The 22195-nt window shown below is 41.4% G+C and overlaps 1 protein-coding gene across 2 annotated transcripts; it reads left to right on the forward strand.

The window, feature by feature from the left end:
• Positions 1-3792: 3792 nt before the first annotated feature.
• On the forward strand, positions 3793-21858 carry LOC146317527 (nuclear receptor ROR-beta-like). Of its 2 annotated transcripts, none has more exons than XM_084731484.1 (10): positions 3793-4273; positions 11639-11724; positions 11823-11964; positions 12838-13362; positions 15087-15208; positions 15934-16066; positions 16618-16725; positions 18004-18114; positions 18793-18905; positions 19259-21858. In XM_084731484.1, the coding sequence occupies exons 1-10, from the start codon at positions 4267-4269 to the stop codon at positions 19418-19420; spliced, it is 1509 nt and encodes a 502-aa protein (XP_084587610.1). In that variant the 5' UTR covers positions 3793-4266; the 3' UTR covers positions 19421-21858. The 2 variants fall into 2 exon arrangements, with proteins under 2 accessions (XP_084587610.1, XP_084587609.1); XM_084731483.1 differs by lacking the exon at positions 3793-4273 and adding an exon at positions 7919-8088.
• Positions 21859-22195: the final 337 nt, after the last annotated feature.

Consider the following 22195-nt stretch of genomic DNA (forward strand, 5'->3'; position numbering starts at 1 on the left):
AGAGATCTTTTCTGTCCATCACCGGCTCCACAGGGCTGTCAGTCTAAATGATTGTGTTGCTTCGGCAACGTTTTTCTTTACTCGAAAAGACTCGAGGCAAAGTGGACATGGGCTGTTTCACCTGTGTGTGTTTGCTGTCACACAGTCTATGATATAAATATCCGTCCATTTATGGATCATTTTTGTCGGCCTCCCCCATCTGCTCCCTCATCCTGTTATGCTGCTGCTGCTGCTGGCAGACTCCCAAAATCCTCCAGCTACTCCTGTCTCTAAGCTCCTCTTCTTCTTCCTTGCCTCTTCTTTCACCTCTTTTACTTTATCATCGGGCAACAAAATGTCTGCCACATACGAGCCAATGCTGAAGCCCTCCTCCTCCCACTCCCTCTCCCTCTCTGTCTCCTTCATCTGCTGTCTAACCGAGCTGCACAGCGGTTACGTAAGAGCTAAGGTCAAAGTGTCACTGCCGTTGTCAAGGGAGACATAGAACAGAGGGGCTTTAGAGGAGATTGTGCACTGGGCGAGAGAGGGAAAAACAGCACACACACAAACGGCTGAGAGGAACGGCTGTGCAGAAAAGGCGAGAAAAATAAGGATTTGAACGTGTGCATGAATAAAAACATCGAGCTGTTGGAATACGTTTCACCTAGGCTGCAACAAAGGAGACGAGGAAGTGTATAAATGTAAGAGATAAGCGATTACGTATGAAAAACAAGGAAGAGGAAAAGGGCTGGAGAGGAAAAAACAAAGAATGTGCGTGCCTGTGTCTATCTGTGGGTGTGTGTGTGTGCGTGTGTGTGTGAGGAACAGAAAAAGAATCTGTGACTGTAGGTGCTCTGTGCTCTGCTGCTCTACTAACCTAGTTTGAGTAATCTCTGCCTTCATGCTGTTTCATAACACTGCTGCCAGAACATTGCATCATAAGGCCACCCGCTACAGCAAACCCTCCACCCCCCCAGCACCCACCCACCGCTTCATCACAGTCACACACGCCGTCCCGAGCACACATTTACATCAGAATCTGAATGTGACAGTACAAACTGTCCAAAAGAAAGAAATGATTCACACAAGGCAAAAAAGAAAACAACGCATTTGCTGCTAAAATGTCCCCCGCTGCAGCTATCATACGAATACTTAAGTTAAAATAAATGAGGTACAAATGTCACAGCAGTGTTTAATATGTTCCTGCACAACTGAAACAGAAATATGAATTCGAAACAGGAACCAGACTGCTGTGAAACAAACTTCTGCAGGGTCACTGGGTGTAAACCGGTGAGTAATCACTGGGAGAACGGCCAAGGATATTCTTTTATGATACTCAGATCACTGCTAAGCAACAAAGCTTATTTGAAAACAACAGCTCATTCAGCAATGAATATTTTAGAGGTCCACAGAATGAGTCTCTGAGTTATTGTAATTTCTTCTTCTTTAAGAGCTGCTCATTTTCATATATAAAAAAGCATTACTGAAGGTGGCAGGTACATATACAGTCTCAACTGAGTGGAATTGTGCAGTTAGGAAAAAAGTCTTTGGAGTCCTTGTTCAGAGGTGTTGGGGATTCTGCTCTCTGACTTTTATTCTCTTAATCGATAAATCTACTGATTACTCTCTCAGTGCAAATGTCTCGTCCAACAAACTGTCCAAAACAATAAAGAAAAACTGACATTTTAGTAGCACTGAACGGATTTGAAATTGCAATTATTTTGACTAATATTGCAATTGTGATATTAGAGGAGATATTGTGATATTAATAATTATGTTGTGATTTTTGTGGGCATCTCTGCCAAACAACGATGTCATTGTGAGTCACTCTAGGGTCCCGTCTGCTTTCAGTCCAACAACACTGAGGTGGTTTTGTAGTTGGGTTTGGCTCCTGGCACCCCATGGATGATCGCCCTGCTCAGAGTGCTATCTACTGCCGGACTTCCCTCTTGCTCCTCTCCCACTTCCGCCTCTCCTGTCACCGCCCGAGCCCACCCTGTCTTCGTCAAACTATAAATCACCCCAGTACTGTATTTCCCGTCGTCAAGCTGATATGCGTCAGTCTCGGAAGCTGTGCTCGGTTCTGATTTGGCTGGGTTCACTGTGAGGCTGTTTCTGGTGCACACCCCAGAGCCACTCCCCTGCCAACATTTCCCGCTGGACCCCCCCCCCCCCCCCCCCTGCCCTGCCCTGCCCTGGGCCTGAAAACATCCTCTGCTAGTACGGGTCCAAAGCTCCCATGCTAGCGGTGTAGCCACCAACACTCCTCGGTGCTCCAGACCACCAGCTGCATGGCTACCTGAGCTAACTAGCTACAGTTTGCAGCAGGTACTCTGGTGGTATGTTTCCCTGAATTATTTTGGATTAAGAACTCAACAGCTGGCTGGTTCTTACATATTACACCTTTAAAAAAAGTTAGTGTTGTTTAAAAGTCCAGAGTGTAAGATTTACTGGGATTTATTGGTAGAATATGACAGAAATCTAAAATAATATTCAAAAGTATGTTTGCATTAGTGTATAATCGCCAGAAAATAAGAATTGTTGCTTTCGTTACCTTAGAATGAACCATTTATATTCAGGCTTCGGAAGTAACAGATTATATACAACAAGATTATGTAGTTGGGATTCAAAAAGAAAAGTAACTGTATTCCATTACAGTCACAGAAAACACGGTGCAATCAGGGATTATTAGCAGGACTGCAAATTTAAATACATTATGATGATATATTAACAATTACAACACTTCATAAGCATCATGACGCCACTGTGGTTTCAGTGAAACCAGCTAATCAGTTTATTATCATGTCCTCAAGTGAAGAAATGCTTCACTGGATGGAAATTTCAACACTGTTTTGTCTTTAAATCAGAAAAGAGGGACAACATCACAGTACAGTGACAGTTTCAGTACTGTCACCATCCAAGAACTCGACTTCTAATTTTAAGAAACATTCACAGGTGAGACCAACCGCTAACGTTAGCTATGCCGAAATCCAAACATAGACATAAAAATTAAACTTTATATTAGGCTGAACAATTTCACCATATGTGGTATTAAGGTAATCCAAGAGTAATGGAAGGTATTCATGTCACATTACTTTGATATTGTTGTACTCGTTACATTTGTAACAGGTAATTAGTGGCTGTATCAGCATACGTTTTTAAAGTAACCTTGCAAACCCTGTTTATATCTACGGTCCTCTTCCTCTTCACACTGGCTCTAGATATGGCCAGGGCCGTTCTGTGCAAGTTTCACGGCCACGGTCGGTTCTCCGACACATTTGGAAGGGGAGGGTGAGATGAGATGTTTGCAATCGGCAAGCTCATCGCTAGGTCCTACAGGCCGGTCCTTTAAAAACGAAGTTGATTAATCGATTATCAGCTCTACATTATGACACCTTCCCTACTTTCACTTCTGCAAACCAAATGTTTACATAAAGTCATTTAGGTCAACTGCAAAATGCAAATGCAATATATAACAAGGTTGACAGCAAACAAAAGAACCTGTTTGATCGCTTCATGCTTGTTTTGTAACAACATCTGATAACACAAGTATGGATCTCACTGACATACATTACACTCCCCACTGTTACAGTAACTGGTGTAAATTATATGAAGCGAGAGAGGAAGGGGGGAACAGCTTTACATTAACATCTGCTTTAAAGCAGAACTGGTTGTTGGGGCTAATTACCTTCCTAACTCTGACTGGAAGTAATAATCTTTATGTCTCACTGTGGAGAGTGAGTAAGTACTGAGCGCCTGTCAATGATTCGCCCAGCCACCTTAAACTCGCTCCCGACTGCGCGCCCCCGCGAGTGCTGCGAGAGGAGCTGTCGGCAGTGAGATCATGGGAGAGTCCACGCTTTGAGAAAGTAGGCTAGCAGGGTAGACTGAGAGGAAAGGAAAGCAAGCAGGAGAGTCAGAGCGCAGAGGGGGGGCACTGAACACCTCCCGTCCACCGTGGGACTATTCTGTCAGAGAAAAAGTTGAGCCAAATCTATTCGCCGACACCTTTACGATGCCATCCAAAGCGACTTTCTGTACTCTTTTATTCCGCTCGGACTTGACCGAGCGCTAGAGGAGTTTCGGGTAGTTTTTGCTCCCTGTTTTTGTTTTTTCCTGATCGTGCTTTGCGAGAGCTGTCTGCAGCCGGACGGGACGAAGTTGATATTTACGGAGCCAGCTCACTCTGGCTCCAGCGCTGTTATTTCTCCTCGATCCTCCTGTCACCTGCATTAACCACATGTAGCCGAGTTTTTATCGTCCACATTAAAGAAAGAACACATCAAAATGAGAGGTAAGTTGATTTTTTTTTTTAAATGTCACATTATATCCGTGCATGTTTAGTTTTTGAACTTGGTTGTGGGTTTTTTGAACGGGGTGGAACGACCACATGTGTGCGCACAGGGCACTTGAGTGCGCCTGTTTTCCTCCCAGTGCGCATTAATCCCTCATGACTGGATTATCTCTGCACAGAGAACCTGGCTGCATGCTTCACGCTCAACTTCAGCATGCAAGGATAACGAGCTGAAGGCATGCTGTCCACTCATGAAAACTAGATAAATTCAGTAGTTTTATGATTATAATTATGATCCCTGGTCTGTTTATGGGGAAATCAGTCCAAGACTGTCATTGCACACATGCGTAATTTTGCATTTGTGATTCGTGGCTGTGCCAAATGTCTCTGTTTTTGAAGATATATGAGTCATATCCCACCTGGGTGTCCTTCTGTAAATTTTGTCTGGGGATCCATGTTAGAGTTATGCAATGAGTAGAGGGAGGGGCATGAGAGGAGGTTGTTGTTAACCAAAACTAGAATTATGTAATCGAGATTATCAGGTTTCGAATCAGGTGAATAAAAACCACAAATAATGAACATTCTGCGCACATTTCCGTAAAAGAACACCTAATGTACTCAGCTGTTTTTCTGGCATTCATTGGTGTATAATCATCTAATTTGTGATATTTTATGTTTCTTGAAGATAAAACAGGTCCTGATATTTTTTTTCAGACTTTATGTTTTTGTATAATTTACTTTACAAGATGAGTCTGTGCAGTGTGGGTGTAGTTGTGATGTTGTTGTGATGTGATGGCTGTGCCAGCATGGCCGTCAGTGTGAGCGTACTGAGGCAGAGGGACTGGCTGTTCCACTGACCTAGTTATTTCACCCAACATTATACAGCATACGCAGCAGCGGAGGGAGGGGGAGTGGCTCTGGGAAGCGCCTTGCTGCCGGGCCGTGCAGCTCCATGTGCGGATACAGGCGGCCTTCAATGTGTCTCTCCACAACACAGACTGAGCCTGAACTTGGCCAGAGGCTGAGGGCAGCTGATAATTATTACCAGTGCAGGTGGTTTACATTCAGCATGAGTGTATTTTTATCCACAACATCCCAAATATTTGTAAATAAATTAGGCCTATGATTAAAAAAATGCAGAATATGATAACCTCAAATGTATTTCTTGTATAATGGAAAGACGTTTCTTTCCATGCACACATCACATCCTCCCCAAATTTTCATTGAAACTCATTTGTATGCAGATCATAATGTAAATCACCCTTGTTTTAGACTGGGTTTAGTATAAGATTAGTTCTAATCAGAATTTAGCAAAGCTAGGCTTAAAATGAGTGAATCAATTTTTAGCTCCATTGCACAACTAACAACTCAGTTTAGTAAATCCAAGTTAAGTGATTTAAACTGAAATGAAAGAGTTTAAATGATATGAGATGCTTAAATAAATAAGTAAATAATAAATCCAAGTGCTGTTTAGACAAAGCAAGAATAAAAGACAGGTGGGGAAGAGAGCTAACTTTTGGCTGATCTGTATTCCTTAACAAAATGTTGCATTCTTTGTTACCTGCCTAAAAAGTAAAAACAAAAAAAAAAGCTTTTGTTGTTTACTAGCCTGCTAAAAAGTTAGTTAGCCTACTCATGATGTTGGATTGAATCATGTACGTTAACTTTCTTAAACTTGATTATTTTCCCCAATACATCTAAAAAAGGCTCATCAAGTTTAACTTTACAGATAACACTGGATCACAGTTTAAACAGGAGTCTAAAGTTTTTGCAAGAAATTTGATCCTAATTTAGAGTAAACACTAAGCCGAGGTTTAATGAAAACCTCCTTAACGTAGTTTAAAAGTTTGGTTTAAAAATTAATCCTTGTTGGTGCAACCAAGCCTTAATGTTTACTAATGTTTGGTTCTATTCTTGTGTTGCCTTTCTTTGTCTTTTTTGGCTGCGAGCACAGCCAACGTTTACAATCCTTTGTTGTGCAGGTCAGGAGATAAGCTGTGAGGAGTTATTTTTTTCAGCAGGGGAGGAAAGTGATGAATTTTTGCACTAAAAAAGGGGAGGGAGGGAGGGAGGGAGGGGAGTAAGAAGCAGAGGGGGCCTCTGGTGGAGGGAGGTTCCATTTCTGGCAGGATATCCAAATGTAAACAAACCACGGCCAGTTCTTGGCCCACTCACTGCACTGAAAATGTAGGTTAGTCGCTCAACCTGCCGCTTCCTCGCTAGAAAAAACCCGTCAGCAGTTTCATCCCAGTTTGAACATTCGTATCTGCAATCATAATCATTTGTACTGTAAATTGTTTAGTCATTCCAGCAGCTTTTTGGCTCAGACGTTTAGAAGCCACGCTGTGATGTCTGGACCTCTGACATAAGATAGCAGAGTGCACTTGTGCAGAACGCATTAGTAATTATTACATACAGACATAGTGAAAGACTCACAGGACTCATGTCACACACTGACACCCAGTCGAAGAGGCCTATGGAATTCTTAGCTCTGTTGTAATCCTCCCTCTGTGGGCCTCGGCTCGGCCTCTGCTGGTATTTCCATCTTTTAAAATAGAGCCAGTTGATTTGAATGCACCGGCGGCCAGACAGCCAGATTTTTTATGTGCATTCAGACTTAAATCTCACCTGTTTTGTGTCCTCAGAGAGCAAAATACTAATATTTTGCAAGAGCTGCTGTATGTTAGAGAAGGAGGCTATGTGCTGCAGAGTGTCAAGTATAATCAGTATGACAGTTGCAGAAAGAGGGTGCGAAAACAAACAGGGTTTTGTTTTCATATCTGAGAATGTATCTGCTCTCCTTGGGCTTATCTCGGCAGGCCTTGAGGCTTTGCGAGCTCCTCGTCTTACGGGAACAGAGTGATGTGGAAAACACTGCCGTGCTCTAATAACACGATTTCAAAAGAGCCCACAAGGACGACCACAGCGGATTGTTGTGATACGGCTCTGCGCTGCTGCATTGTAAGCCTACACCCGACTGTGTGAGGCGTGACACAACAAGTGCTCCGGCATTATACTGATACGTATGGATCTCAAGTACAAGGCCCCCGCCTCCTATTGAGCGTTTCTTCTCATTCTGTCAGTCATTCTCGTGAAGAGGTCATGGAAAGAGTCAGCTTTCTTTGTGATCCTTGTGTCAATCTGTTGCTCAGGGGCATGTGGCATTGTGTATATTATTACAATTTGCATAATAAGAAAACAAGAACAACCTGTGCTTGTAAAAGACAACAAGGAAAAAGAGGTTGTACAAGAACTGATGTGTGTGTTTGCACTTACGTGTCAGTGAACATGTGGAAGGTCAAAATTCATCTTCGTCATGCTACTGACACACTGACATACTGACTGCCTGACACAGTTACTGGGGGGCACCTGTCAGAAAGTTATAGTTCCACGTTTGTTACCAAGATTGAACTGTTGGAAGCACACAGTCAGTGATTTTTCTCTGCCTGTCTGTACTCCACCTATACCGAATTAGCCTTTCCTAGAGATAACACTGACACATTTAAGTGGCTGATAAACACGCTGGGGCCAACGTGTTTGTAGCCAAACTGTTAAAGTGTCAGCTCTCAGTTTATTTTGTGAGAAGGCTTTGGGTGTGCCACGCGAATTAGCTGTCCCTATGCTCAAACACCAGCCTTTGTTTGCCTTTTGGCATAACTTCACCTTATTTATTGCTTCTTTTTTTTTTTTTGTGGCTTACTTGGTTAATGTGTTTGTGGGTGAGAAATGCACGCAGCCATCACGCGTCATGTTAGCGAAAAAGCAGGACTGTTATCGATCTTCTTGGAATGCCGGCGCTCTCCGGAGAGCTAAAGGTCAGATGCCTAAGACTTGTGTTTTAGCACAGGTCACCAATGATATTCAGGGTTAAAGGTAAATGTTGCTTTAACATTTGCGCGGCTACTGCTGCTGCGTCTCTGTCAGCATTCTTCGACAGCTCAATCTGTCATATCTGCTAATTAGGCTAAGCTCAGTTTCACCTGGGTGATTAATTGTTTGAGGCACATTTCAAGCAAAACATTTGGTGGTTCCAGCTTCTTAAATGTCAGAATTCATTGCTTTTCTTTGTCATTTATGATAGTAAATGAAGAGTCTTTTAGGGCTGGACAAACAATCTGAAGATATCACTCAGGGCTCCAGGAAATGTGATGAGCATTAATTATGGATATATTGTTGCAGCCTACATAACAGTAGTGTTATTTGTAGTAGAATTAAATCAATCAATAGGTATATAGAAAAGACGTTCTTTAGCAAATATAAGTCACTTCTCAAGCTCCTCAAACAAGACATTTGTGTTTTCCTTAATATTTTATGAGAGTTAAGAGAATACTGTTGGGTTGTGGACAGGTGGTCTAAAGTTTAAATAAGTCAGCTTGGTCTTTTAGAGCAAACGATTCATTGAACAGTCAAGAAAATAATGGCTAAGTAATAAATGATTAAAATAACTGTTACTTACATCTATTGCAAGACTTAGAGACATGTATAATTATGTTCAGTACTTAGTAATTATTCATTTACCAGCTTACGGACGAAAGAATCCCATTAAATAAGCAAACATTAAGTAGATGGATGTTTTACTGTGTCTGGTTTGTGTCTGGATATCTGCAGAGAGTCATAGAGGAGAAGTGAGAAAGCATGTACGTGTGTGGTGGTTGTAGCATGAGGGGCGGGTGGCTGGGCATTTGTGTAATTCTGGCTCTCAGCACAGGACAAGAATAGAACGGGGTTGAAGCAGAAGCTCAATGTCAAACACCGGGGAGAGGGGTGGGTGCTGAATGGCTGACATTCAACTTCAGAGTTTGTCTGGTTCAAGTGGACCGCAGCCACGTACAGTACGGGCTGTAACGGTCAAATCAAACGTGGTTCCTCATCATTAAAGAGTGAAAGGGTTTTATTATTGCATAATAATCGGTTGATACAGAAACTGACTCATGGGAAATAAGTGAATATCTGTGTTGGGTATTTACTGACAGAGGCTTTTTTTTTTGTCTCACATCCTCTGTTAGTTAATTTTGCTGTTACGTAACACAGCCAGTTTTCTGATGTATGCTACGAGCCTTCAGGGAAATGTTTTATGGGGAAGTCTGAGCATTGTTCAGCTCCACCTTAAAAGCGGTCTGCGGGAGAGCCGGGATCGCGCACGCCTCCCTCCTCCCTCTCCCCCTGCAGTGGGAAAGTGTGTCAGTAGGACAGAATGTCCACATGGGCTGACAGGCTACAGCGCCCGAGTGACGGATGACTCGGCCAATGCCGAGGAGGCTGCGAGCGCCGCCCAGCCAGTGGGAGAGAGGCAGTCTGAGGAGGGCGGGGTGTTGGTGTTGCTAGAGTGAGCCCTGCTGAATGAGTGTTGTGAGGAATGCTCACAGACGAGAGTTATATAACTGCGAGCTGAGGGAGGGGTGGAGGGGGAACCTGAGAGAAAGAGAGGAAGGGAGGGAGGGAGGGAGGGAGATATTTTTCCATTGCATGCCTGCAGCTGCCCTGATCAGTTGGAGTATTTTAGTCAACTGTTTTAGAGAAGAGACAGCCGACTGTGTCATTAAAGAAAAAGAAGTGGAAAGTTGTGTTTTCCAGTACCTAAGAGTGCAACAATTCCTCCTCAATCGCACAGTAGACTAAGTAGTTTTCCATACACCGACCTCAAAAGTCGTACAAAAGGGATTTAATAAATCAGTCAACAGGGAGGCTAAGAAACAACTTTATCTTATGACATATATCTGCTGTTGTTTTTCTCTTTGGTCAAGAAAGAAGGAGTCTTTGTGCATGTGTCATGTGCAAGTGTCATGTGATTGCCTATCTGTTTGTGTACTCTGTTCCCTCATGGGGGCCACATGCAGGGTGCAGACAAACAGTTCATGGCAAGTTATCTTCTCTAGAACAGTATGTGCTTATTGCATATAGTTTCTCGATGGATGCATTGCGAGATGTGGTTTTATCTTTGACTGTTATGCTCCGGTACAAAGTGCAGGACTGGTCTCTGTTTCGGTTTCTACAATGTGTTAATAATTACTCAGTAATAGTAGTGAAGCATGACGTAGAGCGTGCTTTTCAATTAATCACGTGTTTTACAAAACAAAGTAAATGTTAGAGGTCGTTAAGAATCAGAAAACATATGAATATAAGATCAGTTGAAAGTAAATAGTTATTTTGTGCAAACAGTGGATACGCTGGACACAGACGGGGAGTTTCAAAGACACATGAGGCATTTTTTAATCATAAACACTCAGACTCAAATATAACTGTGTATCTAAACTAAAGCATTCAAAATCTTAACTTAAAGGTTTCCTGGAGAAGGGAGGTAAGGACAGCAGTCATACAACAACTCAGTGAAAAGCCTCAGTATCAGTTGGAGGCAGGAGGCGGCCTTCTAATAGAGCTCAGAGCACAAAGAGTAACAGCAGTCTCACTGTGACAAGATAAAAGCAAAAGTGACCTTTTCAAGGTCTGCAGAAGATACAAAGGACCTAATTTAGGACAAGGTTTATAACTGGAAAAAACATGATAGCAAGCCATAAATGACCAGCGAAAGAGAGAGACAAAAATCATGCCTGAAATATAGCTGGCCTGTGTTATAGTGATGGGAGAGCTGCCAAGAATAAAATAACATTATGTGTCATAAGTCTGGAAGATGTTCTGTTAGGTCCAGGGAAAAAACACATGCAGCACAGGATAATTAGATATTAGATATTCTTGTTTGGTTTAAGTGGGACAAAAAGTGCAAGGGTGCTGCATGAATTAATCAAAAAGTCGATCAAAAGAAAAATAAAAACAAAGTGCTTGTTTCAGCCATTTGTCAGGCATAAATGTCGCAACTTTGCTGGTCCTTGTTCCTTCTGTGTATGTATATGTACCCCTTTAAACTTGTGCAATAATAAAAAAAGGAAGAGGCCCCTTCAAATTACAAAAAAAAACGTGTGCGATAAGAGCAAGACCAGTCAAAAAGCTTTTCAAGAACTGTCAAGAGTTCAAATCAAGGAGGATTAGAAAATCATCAAAGGAAGTGCTGTATAGAGCACAGACTTCCAAAAAATATTCAGACAGAAAGTCTTAAACCAAGTCTTTGTTTTCAGCCAGTGTAAAACAGCTGGTGCTGAATACACAGTGTGCCAGATGTGCACTGCTGTGGAGGGGTGTGTTATGTTTAAATTGATGCATCATGTTACTTAATGTTGTGTTAGTGTTTATGAATTAACTGTCTCTGGCAACAGTCTGTGGAGTTACACAACAGTGTCAAACCTGTCGAATATGTAACTGCTGCACTTCACTACGCAGATCTCATGTTCATGTGTTTTTATGTAAATTTGAGCCATTCTCATACAGCAGTATTCTGACCTCTCTCATCAATTGTTGTCCCTGTCCCTGCAGCTCAGATCGAGGTCATCCCCTGTAAGATCTGTGGGGACAAGTCCTCAGGAATCCACTATGGAGTCATCACCTGCGAAGGCTGCAAGGTGAGTAGGAAACACACACCAACCGAAACTTCAACCAACCTGTTTTGTCTCAAGTGTCATTTACGATATTTGTTTGTGCGCGCTTTGTGTTTTTCTAGGGTTTCTTCCGTCGCAGCCAGCAGAACAATGCCATGTACTCTTGTTCACGGCAGAGGAACTGCTTGATCGACCGAACTAACCGTAACCGCTGCCAGCACTGCCGCCTACAGAAGTGTCTGGCTTTGGGAATGAGCAGAGATGGTAAACACACACAAAGAACGCTCTGTCCTCTCTTTACACTCTACCTTTAACCATGAAATTCAGTGGTTGGGTTAGAAATTTACCACAAATGACTTTTGTTAAACTTTGAACACTTCGACTTGCGGGGCGGGGATCCAGCAGACGTGTTTGTCTTGTGAATCCCAGCATGCGTGTTCCTTTAATTTCAAGATGATACCTGGAAAGTTTAAAGTCCTCAGCTGTAAAGTTCCACACCAGCTGTCATGAGAGGGATCGCCACTTGTTGCTGTCTTCTATATGTTGAAAAAAATACAGTATACAGTTTGAAGAAGTGACGAGCTGTCATCATGCAAACTGGATATAGGCACGGGAACATGCAGTACTAATGGATAAGATGTCAGCAGTGATCTGTGTGGGCCAGAAATATCTTAACAGATATGAAACTTATTATGTTTCCCTAAATATGTCTGTTACTCTTTATCTGAAAGGGTGTGCATAAGTCATTACACTGTTATAACCATGTCATGACACCTGTACTGAACATAAAAGATGATGTTTATGACTGTTATCATTAAGTGTCATTTAGTCGACTGTGTCAATGACATTGTTTGAGATGTATTTTTATGAAAACCTGACATTAATCAAGACAAAAACATCTTTGTTATGACAATTTTACATCATCAAAATTAAAGAAGAAAGACTGCTTTATGTTCATGACAGGTGTCATGGCAGTCTAATGCACACCCCTTCAGTCAAAGTGTTAACAATATTAATTAGATATTGCATTTATTGACATCAATGTTCATTTAAAATATTCAGATACTTGTAAGATGTCTGTGAACTGATTTATTTGTCTCTTTGCCGACTATAATGAAATGTATTTTCTCTCTGCAGCGGTCAAGTTCGGTCGTATGTCGAAGAAGCAGCGCGACAGCCTCTACGCTGAGGTGCAAAAACACCAAAAGTCCCAGGAGTGTGTGGGCTCCGGAGGCGGAGTCCCCACCACTCTGTCCCTACCCAAGGAGGAGGGCGTTTGTGGCATTGGCGGGGAGGACGGCGAAGAGGGTCTGAGCCGGTCATACAGCACTGGGGGCTCCAGCTCCACCCTCAGCGACCTCGATGACATTGCGGCGCTGCCTGACCTCTTTGACCTGCCACTGACCCCCGAGGAGGCCAGCGAGTACTGCAGCCTGGAGCTGCTCGGCGGAGGGGCCAGCACTGGGAACACCTCCAACTCATCGTCCTCTTCTTCCTCTTCATCCTTGTCCAATCAGAATTCCCCACAGCAGACTATACTGGACGGGCCAGACAGCAACGGGATCCAGCTCCTGCATACACACTCTCACACACATCCGCTGCTGGGACACACGCATGCACTGCTGGACCATCTGCCTGATGACTGCTCAGTAACGGACCTCGGTGAGTACAGACAATCATAAATAACAAATGATATGTGTCGGAGAGTCTACGACAACACCTTAAAGCGACCGTTCAGATGTTCAGATGATTGGAAGTGGGGTTGTATGATGTAATTATCGATAGTCAGTGTAATACCTGCAGAAAGAGTAGCAGAGAGGAGTACCTGCATGGAAGCTAAGCATTGAACTGCTGTGGACAGGGTCAGCAACAAAAAGCATTTTAGCCACTTAAAAAAGGGCCACCTTAAAAAAATTCATATCAAGTTAAGTGTAAGTTATATTTTCACCGGTTTACTTTGCCTTCAGACAGGCTTTTTCTGACAGGAAACTGCTTTTATACAAGCAACAATATCTCTCTCTCCAAGCCAACCAAACTCCATAGGCAAATTCAGAAATTTTATCTCGCAGAACACACAAGCTGGTTAACTACCACTGCCTTGATCTGTTAGTTTGTTTGTGTTTTTGTATGATGTCGGTGAACCCGAACTAACATTTCAAAACACCAAAGTCACACAATAATGCAAACAAACTAACAGATCAAGGCAGTGGTACACCAGCATCTCCCATGCTGTGAGAGGTAAAAATTACTCGTTTTGCCTATGGAGTTTGGTTGGTTTGGAGAGAGTGGTTTATATAACATGGTTTCCCATCAGAAAAGGCTGTCTGTCAAAGTGAAGGAATGAAAATATTCTAAATATAGCGTACTCAACACTTCTTACAACTATGTCACATTAAAGCACACAGGTCTTTTCCTTGTGAGGCATTTGCCCTAAGTGTTGAGTTTCAGTAATACCACCTTACTTTGAGGAAACTACGGTAAATAGAAGAATCAATCGTAAATTAATGAGTATAGTGTTTCTGGTAAAAACAGCCTGGCCTGAGCATGTTTTACTGTTGGATATCATGCTATAAAACTGTAGTATTGTAACTGTTGTGGTAATTTTCCCTCTGGCCATCATCTGTTTTCATTTTAGAATTTACAGTAAACTATCAGCAATGCTGTCCTGGAAAGAGACAAAACGGGTGGAAAAATCAATGCGATGAGACTAAATGAAATAAGAGCAAATATCATTTGAAAAGCAAAACTGAGTCAATAAAAAAAAGCAAAGATGAAGCACGAAGATAAGAACAAGAATTATATGTGATAGAGAGGACAGCAAAACTGCATAAAATAGACGCAAGCTGCACAAATGTAAAATTCAATGGGTGAAATAAGCGGGAAACAAACAATATAAAGTAAAACAGGGATAGATAAAGGGATGATGGTGTGGTGGTATTTATAGAGGTAAGGAAGCACAGGCATTTTTAGAGAAGTGTCTCTGGAGACCTTGAGGAAGAATAAATTTGTACGTTATTTTACATCTTTGCGGTTACTGGCAATAATAAACTGTGAGCAGTCTTTGAACGAGGCTCTGGGGACTTTTAAAGGAAGCAGTGAGTAAATATTGTGACTGGGGGATATTATTAGTATAAGTGCATGAGGTGGAAAAGATCCTCACGGCTGCGGAGATCAGATGAGTAGATGAGCCATTAGCATTTAATCTCACCGAGGGCATCGGTGGCAAACTTAACAGCGGAGTGGTGCAAAGCATCTGGTGATTCAAGGTCACACCGCCGTGATCTGTGGATACACAAACAAGACACTCTGCTCCACTCTGTGTTAACCTGAATGAGAAAAAACACTCATGTTTATGTGTATCTGCTTTTTTTTTTTTGTTTTCACAGAGCGCATCACTCAGAGTATTGTTAAGTCTCACTTGGAGACGTGTCAGTACAGCGCCGAGGACATGAAGAGATTCACCTGGGTACAATACACACCTGAGGAAACACGGGCTTTTCAAAACAAGGTACGCGATGCACACTTTAAACCCCATACGTGTAAAATCCCCGAATGGCGTTTGGCGGTAGATGGCGGTTGACACGCCCCCAGTTTGGAGAAGCAGAGAGGAGCACCAACATGGAAGCTAAGCGATGAACTGCTGCTCTTTTTTTCTTTTTTTTTTTACGACTTTACTTTGCTGTTAGACAGCCTTTCCTGACAGGAAACCTCCGTGATCCAAGTCAAATATCACTCTCTCCAAACCAGCCAAACTCCATAGACAAAATCAGTAATTTTACCTCATAGAAAACAGGAGTTTCTGATCTACTGCTGCCTTGATTTGTTAGATTGTTTGCGGTATTGTGTGACTTCAGTGAATCCGAACTAACTAAATCACGCAATAACACAAACAAATGAACAGATCAAGGCCTAGGTAAGAAGGCAACTTCTGTGTTCTGTGAGGTAAAATTACTGATTTTGCCTATGGAGTTTGGTTGGTTTGGAGAAATAGTCTACACTGATTTAGATTTTTTTAGGTGGACCTTTTCTCAGTGGCTAAAATAACTTTTATTGCTGATTTTGTCCACAGTAGTTCATTCCTCAGCTTCTGTGCCGGTGCTCCTCTCTGCTCCTCCAATCCTCCGTCAGATAATCCAAACTATCACTTTAACAACAAAATATTGAAGATACAAAACTACTACTATGAAGGTTTATTGCAACTGACTTATCTTTTTTTTTGTGTCACTTTTTCAGTCAGCTGAGTGGATGTGGCAGCAGTGCGCACACCACATCACTAACGCCATTCAGTACGTGGTGGAGTTTGCCAAACGCATTGCTGGCTTCATGGACCTGTGCCAGAATGATCAGATTATACTGCTGAAAGCAGGTCAGTGCACAGTCTAAAAATACTCAAATACTTAATGCACTTAGTTTGATTCTTCAAAAGTAAACTTTCTGAAACTTGCTAACTTTAGTTTCTTCCTGTTTTTTTTGTCTCCAACTCTCTACCTTTGCCTTTTTTTTTTTATCTGTTTGTGTTTGAATAAATGGCACACACCTGGAACGAACATGGGGGAGAAAACCCAATTCTGAAAACAAAATTTTCACTTACTTTCTTTATCTGTTCAACACATATATATATAAATATGTATCTGTGACATAAAATGCATATATTTGACAACGTGTTTACTCTGTAAATCTTTTGAACATTTAAAAAAAATCTTTGTGGGTATCCATCGATCTTGATTTTTAAACTGTTCAAAAATGTCCTATATATGCTGTGCGCCAATCTGGGTCAAAATTATTTACATTTTTGTTGTTTTGTTCTGTGCATGTTGGAGTATCTTGGTCCCTCTCTGTCCCTCCCACCCCGTCCTCCTCTTTGTCCATCTCTCCATCTCTCCATATGTTTGCCTCTGTCTGTGGCTACCCTTTCAGGCTGCCTCGAGGTCCTGCTGATACGCATGGGCCGAGCGTTCAACGTCAACAACAGCACCATTTTCTTCAACGGGAAGTTTGCCCAGGCTCACTTCTTCAAAGCGCTCGGTGAGGATCAGATCTAAAGCATTTAAATAATTGACAGGGTCACACGTAAAAAGCTCAGTCCTTTCTCACATGCACTGTGCAGTAATTACTATTAATGCCTATGAAAATGCCTCTGCGCCTGCTGTTCTGAATTAATTACTGACAGACTCCAGAAATACCTCTGCATTGACTAACATAATTCATTATTTTAAATGACCTGACTGTGGTAATTGCTCTTTACATAAAACTGCGGGACATTCGTTTCAGATTCAATCTTGTCAACAGCAGTTTCTTAAAGCCAGAACTGGCTTTGAAGAGAAGTAATTGAAAGTCTCCCGCTGGATGTTACTTTCCAATCTCTGAAGCACCGTCTTGCCTCTTAAGCACCACCAGAACTGTGTAACAATGCAACCCTAATGGAAAACGTCAAGACAAACGCCATTAAACACAGCAGCAAACACTGTGACAAACTCGTTAAAGGGAAAATTACACAAGTTGTGTCATTTAAAAGATATGTCAGTCAGTGCAGCAGCGTTTCTCTTTGAGCTGTTTTTCATTGATTTTTTTTTTTTTTCAAACACTTGGATCGTATGACAGTAATTACCTCTGGTTAGAGCCGTCTGTTTGTTTGTCTGTCTGTCAGCAAGTTTACAGAAAAACTTCTGGCACGATTTTCATGAAACTTGGGAGGAAGGGTGTAACATGTGACATGGAAGAACACATTATGTTTTTGAGCAGATCTGAATTACAGGGTGGATATATGCTTAAATTAACTTGGTGCAATAGATCAACTGTAACACCAGTGTCTATGGCAAAATGAACAGATCTTGTGGCGCATGAACTCATCGTAATTAAAGTGAATGGTGTGCCGTAACTAAACACACAAACAAAACATAACAGCCACCTCAAAAATCATCCATTATTCTGGATCCTTTGCTGTGTTTGCACATGCAAACTTGCATATCTTACAAGACTGGGCTGTTGGCTTTGGCAAAACATACATCATTCAAAATAGTTTTGTATTAATTAAGGTGGAAATTCAACAATATATAATAAATAATAAATGAAAATAATAATAAGTCCAGTATTAATAAACCTTAACATGTAGCGTCATGTAAGTCAATCTTGAGGGTCTGTCAGTGGCATGATGTCAAGAAAAGGGCCTTTTTCTCCAGGCAGTACATACATCCACACAAGTTCATTGATCCAGTGTTTCTACACCTGGGATTTTTCACATTTCAAGCTGTTATTTATTTATTTTTTTTACATTTAATTTATCGATTTCCTGTGTTTATGCAGGTTGTGACGACCTGGTCAGTGCAGTGTTTGACCTGGGAAAAGGACTCTGCCGTCTCCAGCTGTCAGACGAAGAGATGGCTCTGTTCAGCGCTGCCGTCCTTCTATCTCCTGGTGATTATGTTTTCTTTTATCCTATTTATCTTTCTCACTTATCGAATATATACATAACCCCAAACATGCTCAAGTGCTCACATAGTAGTCTATTCAGTGCTGTTCTGTCCTTGGTAAAGAACGCCACACTTATATTCAAGAGTTATCTCTATTTTCAATACAGTACATTTATATTATACTTATTTAGCATATTTATCATATTGTAGATGTCTGACACATTTTTTACAGTACTATTGCAGATTATTTATCTACTTTAAGGGTTTTTCCACTATAAAACTGGTAACTTTTCACACCACATTTTGACTCACATTTCTCAATTGTCAGTTTTAGCATTACTAAGAATGGACTTAATGCACAATCATGTCATTGGTTTAATCGAGGCTTAACATCTTAAAAATTCTGCTGATCATTTTACCACGTGAAGCCAAACATTGTTTCAACTGACAAAATTTAATAGATAGGACATACATCAAAGGAAGAGTGTAAAAATGATGTGTGAGACAATTAATATATTCACATTTGATTGAATGATGCAGCCATAAAAAAAATTAAGTTTTGAATTTGAATATTTCACTCTGAATACATACTTCTGGAATGTGATTTTAATAACTTTAAAGCTACATGAGGAGAAACAAAACTTTATGTTAGGAGGCTAATATTTTCTTTTCTTTGCTGTAGATCGACCCTGGCTAACAGAAGGCCAAAAGGTTCAGAAACTCCAGGAGAAAGTCTACCTGGCTCTGCAGCACAGTCTACACAAGAGTGGTGCTTCTGACGAGAAACTGGACAAGGTAAAGAGACAAGCAGTTACAACTCTTCTTAAAGGTCCAGTGTGTAAGATTTAGTTGGATTCATTGGCAGAATATGGCAGAAGTATTCATAAGTATGTTTTCATTAGTGTGCATGTTGCACCGACATGCTTTTACAGTAGCCCAGAAGGGACAAACCAAACACTGGCAACTCTAGATACTGATTTTGTGCGAGTTTTATGGCCACCGTAGGTAGGTAGTCCTACACATTTGAAAGGAGAGGGTGAGAGAAAGTGTTTGCAATCTGCAGCTTCATCACTAGAGGTCACTAAATCCGACACACAAATGTACTTGCATACATAAATTTACCTTTGTATAATTTTCTGTCCCTGCAGATGGTGTCTAAGCTGCCCATAATGAAGTCTATCTGTAACCTCCACATCGACAAACTGGAGTTTTTCCGTTTGGTCCACCCTGAGACCGCCTACAGTTTCCCACCACTGTACCGGGAAGTGTTTGGCAGCGAGATGTCTCTGCCGGACTCCACCGACAGCTAGACAGACAGAGAGCCAGACAGACAAACAAACAAGAGAGATGGAGAGAGTGTATTAAGAGGTAGGGAAGCAAAAAGGAGAGACAGAGTAGGATAGAGATGTTGAAGCTCAACAACCAGCAGTTTAAGAGACAATCCAGGACTTTAAATACGTCTCCCATGATCCCAAAGTAGTCCTCCACTTTCCCAGCAGGCAAAAGCACCTTACACTACAGACCGCACATGCTCATGGTCCTCTGCATATTGTAGCATTAACAACAAGCTGATAACGGGCATCGTAATATTAACACAGCAGCCCACTAAAGCACGAGACGTCTCCAAGCTCTAACACCTTGCTGAACATCAGATCCACTGCGGATCACCCAAACCAGTTATGAATGTACCTCATCGATAAAGCACCAGTGCACAAACCAGAACCTAACAGTGAATGTACAACCCTGCTCTACACATAGTATTACAATGAAGTCGTGCTGATCAACAGGTCTCACTATTAATACAGCTCGCGGTCAATATTTCTCTCTATATTAAGACATCTCAGTATGATACGTAATCATACAGACAATATCTTTGTACTGACCATCACTTAGGGACCAAGATCATGAGTCATTTTCTCTCATATATAAAAGGTAACACGCAGGTCCGACATGACTCACGGCTCATAAGCTGACCTGAACCAGTTTCACACACATTTATTAGACAGTGTTCGGTGCTGCCTCTTTGTAGGCTCTTGTAATGCAATGAGAAACCTCAGTCCCACACACCCCTTTCCTTGTAAATGCCACTTAGAGACAGGACAAGATGAAATTATCTTTAATTTATATACACATTTATAAACAAATATTTTAAATAAGAATGTAAATAGATAACTATATATATAAGTATATGGAGAGAGAGTTAGAATGTGTGAGAGAAAGGGAGAGAAGACTGGATAGTAAGATGTAGAGAGGGAGGAGAAAAAGAAAAGATGGATACCGCGATGAAAATTTTGGACTCAGATCCTTTTCTGGACTATTTCCTCTCTTGACAGTTCTCTCAGGTTTCCGTGGCAACAGCCCCAAACTGACCCAGCTGCTGGGTTAGGCGCGGTCATCACGCAAGCGACGGGGTGGACACTTGTTGCCGACGCGACACAGCAGGGGAGGCAGTGTACTCGAACAAAAGGCGAAATGACTTTTTTTTTTTTTTTTTTTTTGCCTTTTCGTCCCGCATTTAAACTGAAAGCTTTCAGACTGCACTGTTGCTGCCTTCCCCCCGCCGCCCCCCTCTGCCCTGCGCAAAGAGACAAGAGGACACTAAGGAAAAGACAAAGCAAGGCAAAAGATGACTTCATGAACTGTATAATAACAAGGGGACACACAGGGTCTCCCCACCTGTTTCTAACCAGCAGTCAGTACAGTAGTTGTGGTTATAATAATTGTCTTTCACTCATGATGTTTCAGTTGGCCGGAACGACGATGATCCATGATATGTATCATAAACCCTCCTCGCTGGTTGGAGCAACTGTATTATTTTGTACATTTACTGTTCCTCTCTCCTTTAGTCCCAAACCCAACACTTGTCCGAACACCAAGCACTTATACTTATCCTCTTTCTCACTGGACACTAGTCTAAGGCCAGACAGAGCTACCAGCTGCCCCCTGAGTTGGGCCTCGATGCCAGTAAGACTTAATAGTATTCAGTCAATCTGTTCTTTTATTTTTTTGTTTTTTACTTCCATATCTATCACACAAGTTAACCCGTAACTGTTTACATTGTTTGTGTACATAAATAACACGCTTTCTGAAGGTTGAGATGACGATGACGATGATAAATGTCTTACTTGGGGAGCTGTGAAGTTTTTCGAGCAGAGTCTGAGGACCTGCCGCTCAGGGAGCTAGCTGTGATCTCTTGTCCCTTTATTACCAGTGTCGTCTTTTTAGCCTTGTGCTCCTCACACCTTTGCACCTAAGATGATGAGACCCATAACCATAATCACTGTGGACGTAAGTTCTATTTTTGTGAATGTTACTCACAAAGTGTCAAAGCCCTTCCCGTTTGTCCTAATATTGTAACATTAAATTTATGAGACATAGGAATTAAAAGAAAAAAAATAAATAAATCAGTTAGAGTTAATGATGAATTTCATTATTGGGGTTTAATGTTTCTTTTGCTGTGATTTTCATTTATTTGTCAGTCTTTTATCCACCTTTTTCTTTATGTGTCTCCACTTTTGTCTTGTAAAGTCAGTGATCTTTTTTTTTAAATTCAAGAAAGATTAGGAAAAGTACAAACAAAAAAGAATAGTTTGTCTCCCTTCTCTTTCCCTGTATGACAAAATGTACAAGAGGTATATTACTAGTCCAAGAGTAACTGAGTCACACAGCGCGATATATATTGTTGTCCAATGGGATACATTATATGTGGTTTTAAGAATGTAATAAATGGTTTCTTTTTCTTTTGAAATGTTTTGTTGAGTCTTACTTGAACTTGGAGTTGGCTTTCATGGAGTAGAGGCATAAAGCAGCATGAAATGGAAATACTCAAGTAAAGCACAAGTACCTCAAAATTATACTTAAGTATAGTACTTGAGTACTTAGTTACATCCCATCACTATTAGTGAATTGACAATATATTAATTGGAAACAATTTTACTAAATAATAAATCATTAAGTCACTTAAAAAATCTAACCATTGTCTGGTTGCAGCTTCTCCGATATGAGGATTTTCTCTGTTATGTAGCTGATCAAAAATTAAATATCTCTGTCTGTGAAGCTGAAACAATGTGCAAAAAGTCTCAACC

Source organism: Lutjanus erythropterus, chromosome 12 (assembly GCF_056507025.1).
Source record: "Lutjanus erythropterus isolate fLutEry1 chromosome 12, fLutEry1.hap2, whole genome shotgun sequence".
NCBI lineage: Eukaryota > Metazoa > Chordata > Actinopteri > Lutjaniformes > Lutjanidae > Lutjanus > Lutjanus erythropterus.

Coding starts and splice junctions, on each gene's coding strand:
- LOC146317527 (XM_084731483.1), top strand. CDS start 8,022: ATGTTAGCGAAAAAGCAGGACTGTTATCGATCTTCTTGGAATGCCGGC. Junction 8,089..11,638: donor CGCTCTCCGGAGAGCTAAAG/GTCAGATGCCTA, acceptor CTGTCCCTGCAG/CTCAGATCGAGGTCATCCCC. Junction 11,965..12,837: donor TTTGGGAATGAGCAGAGATG/GTAAACACACAC, acceptor TTCTCTCTGCAG/CGGTCAAGTTCGGTCGTATG.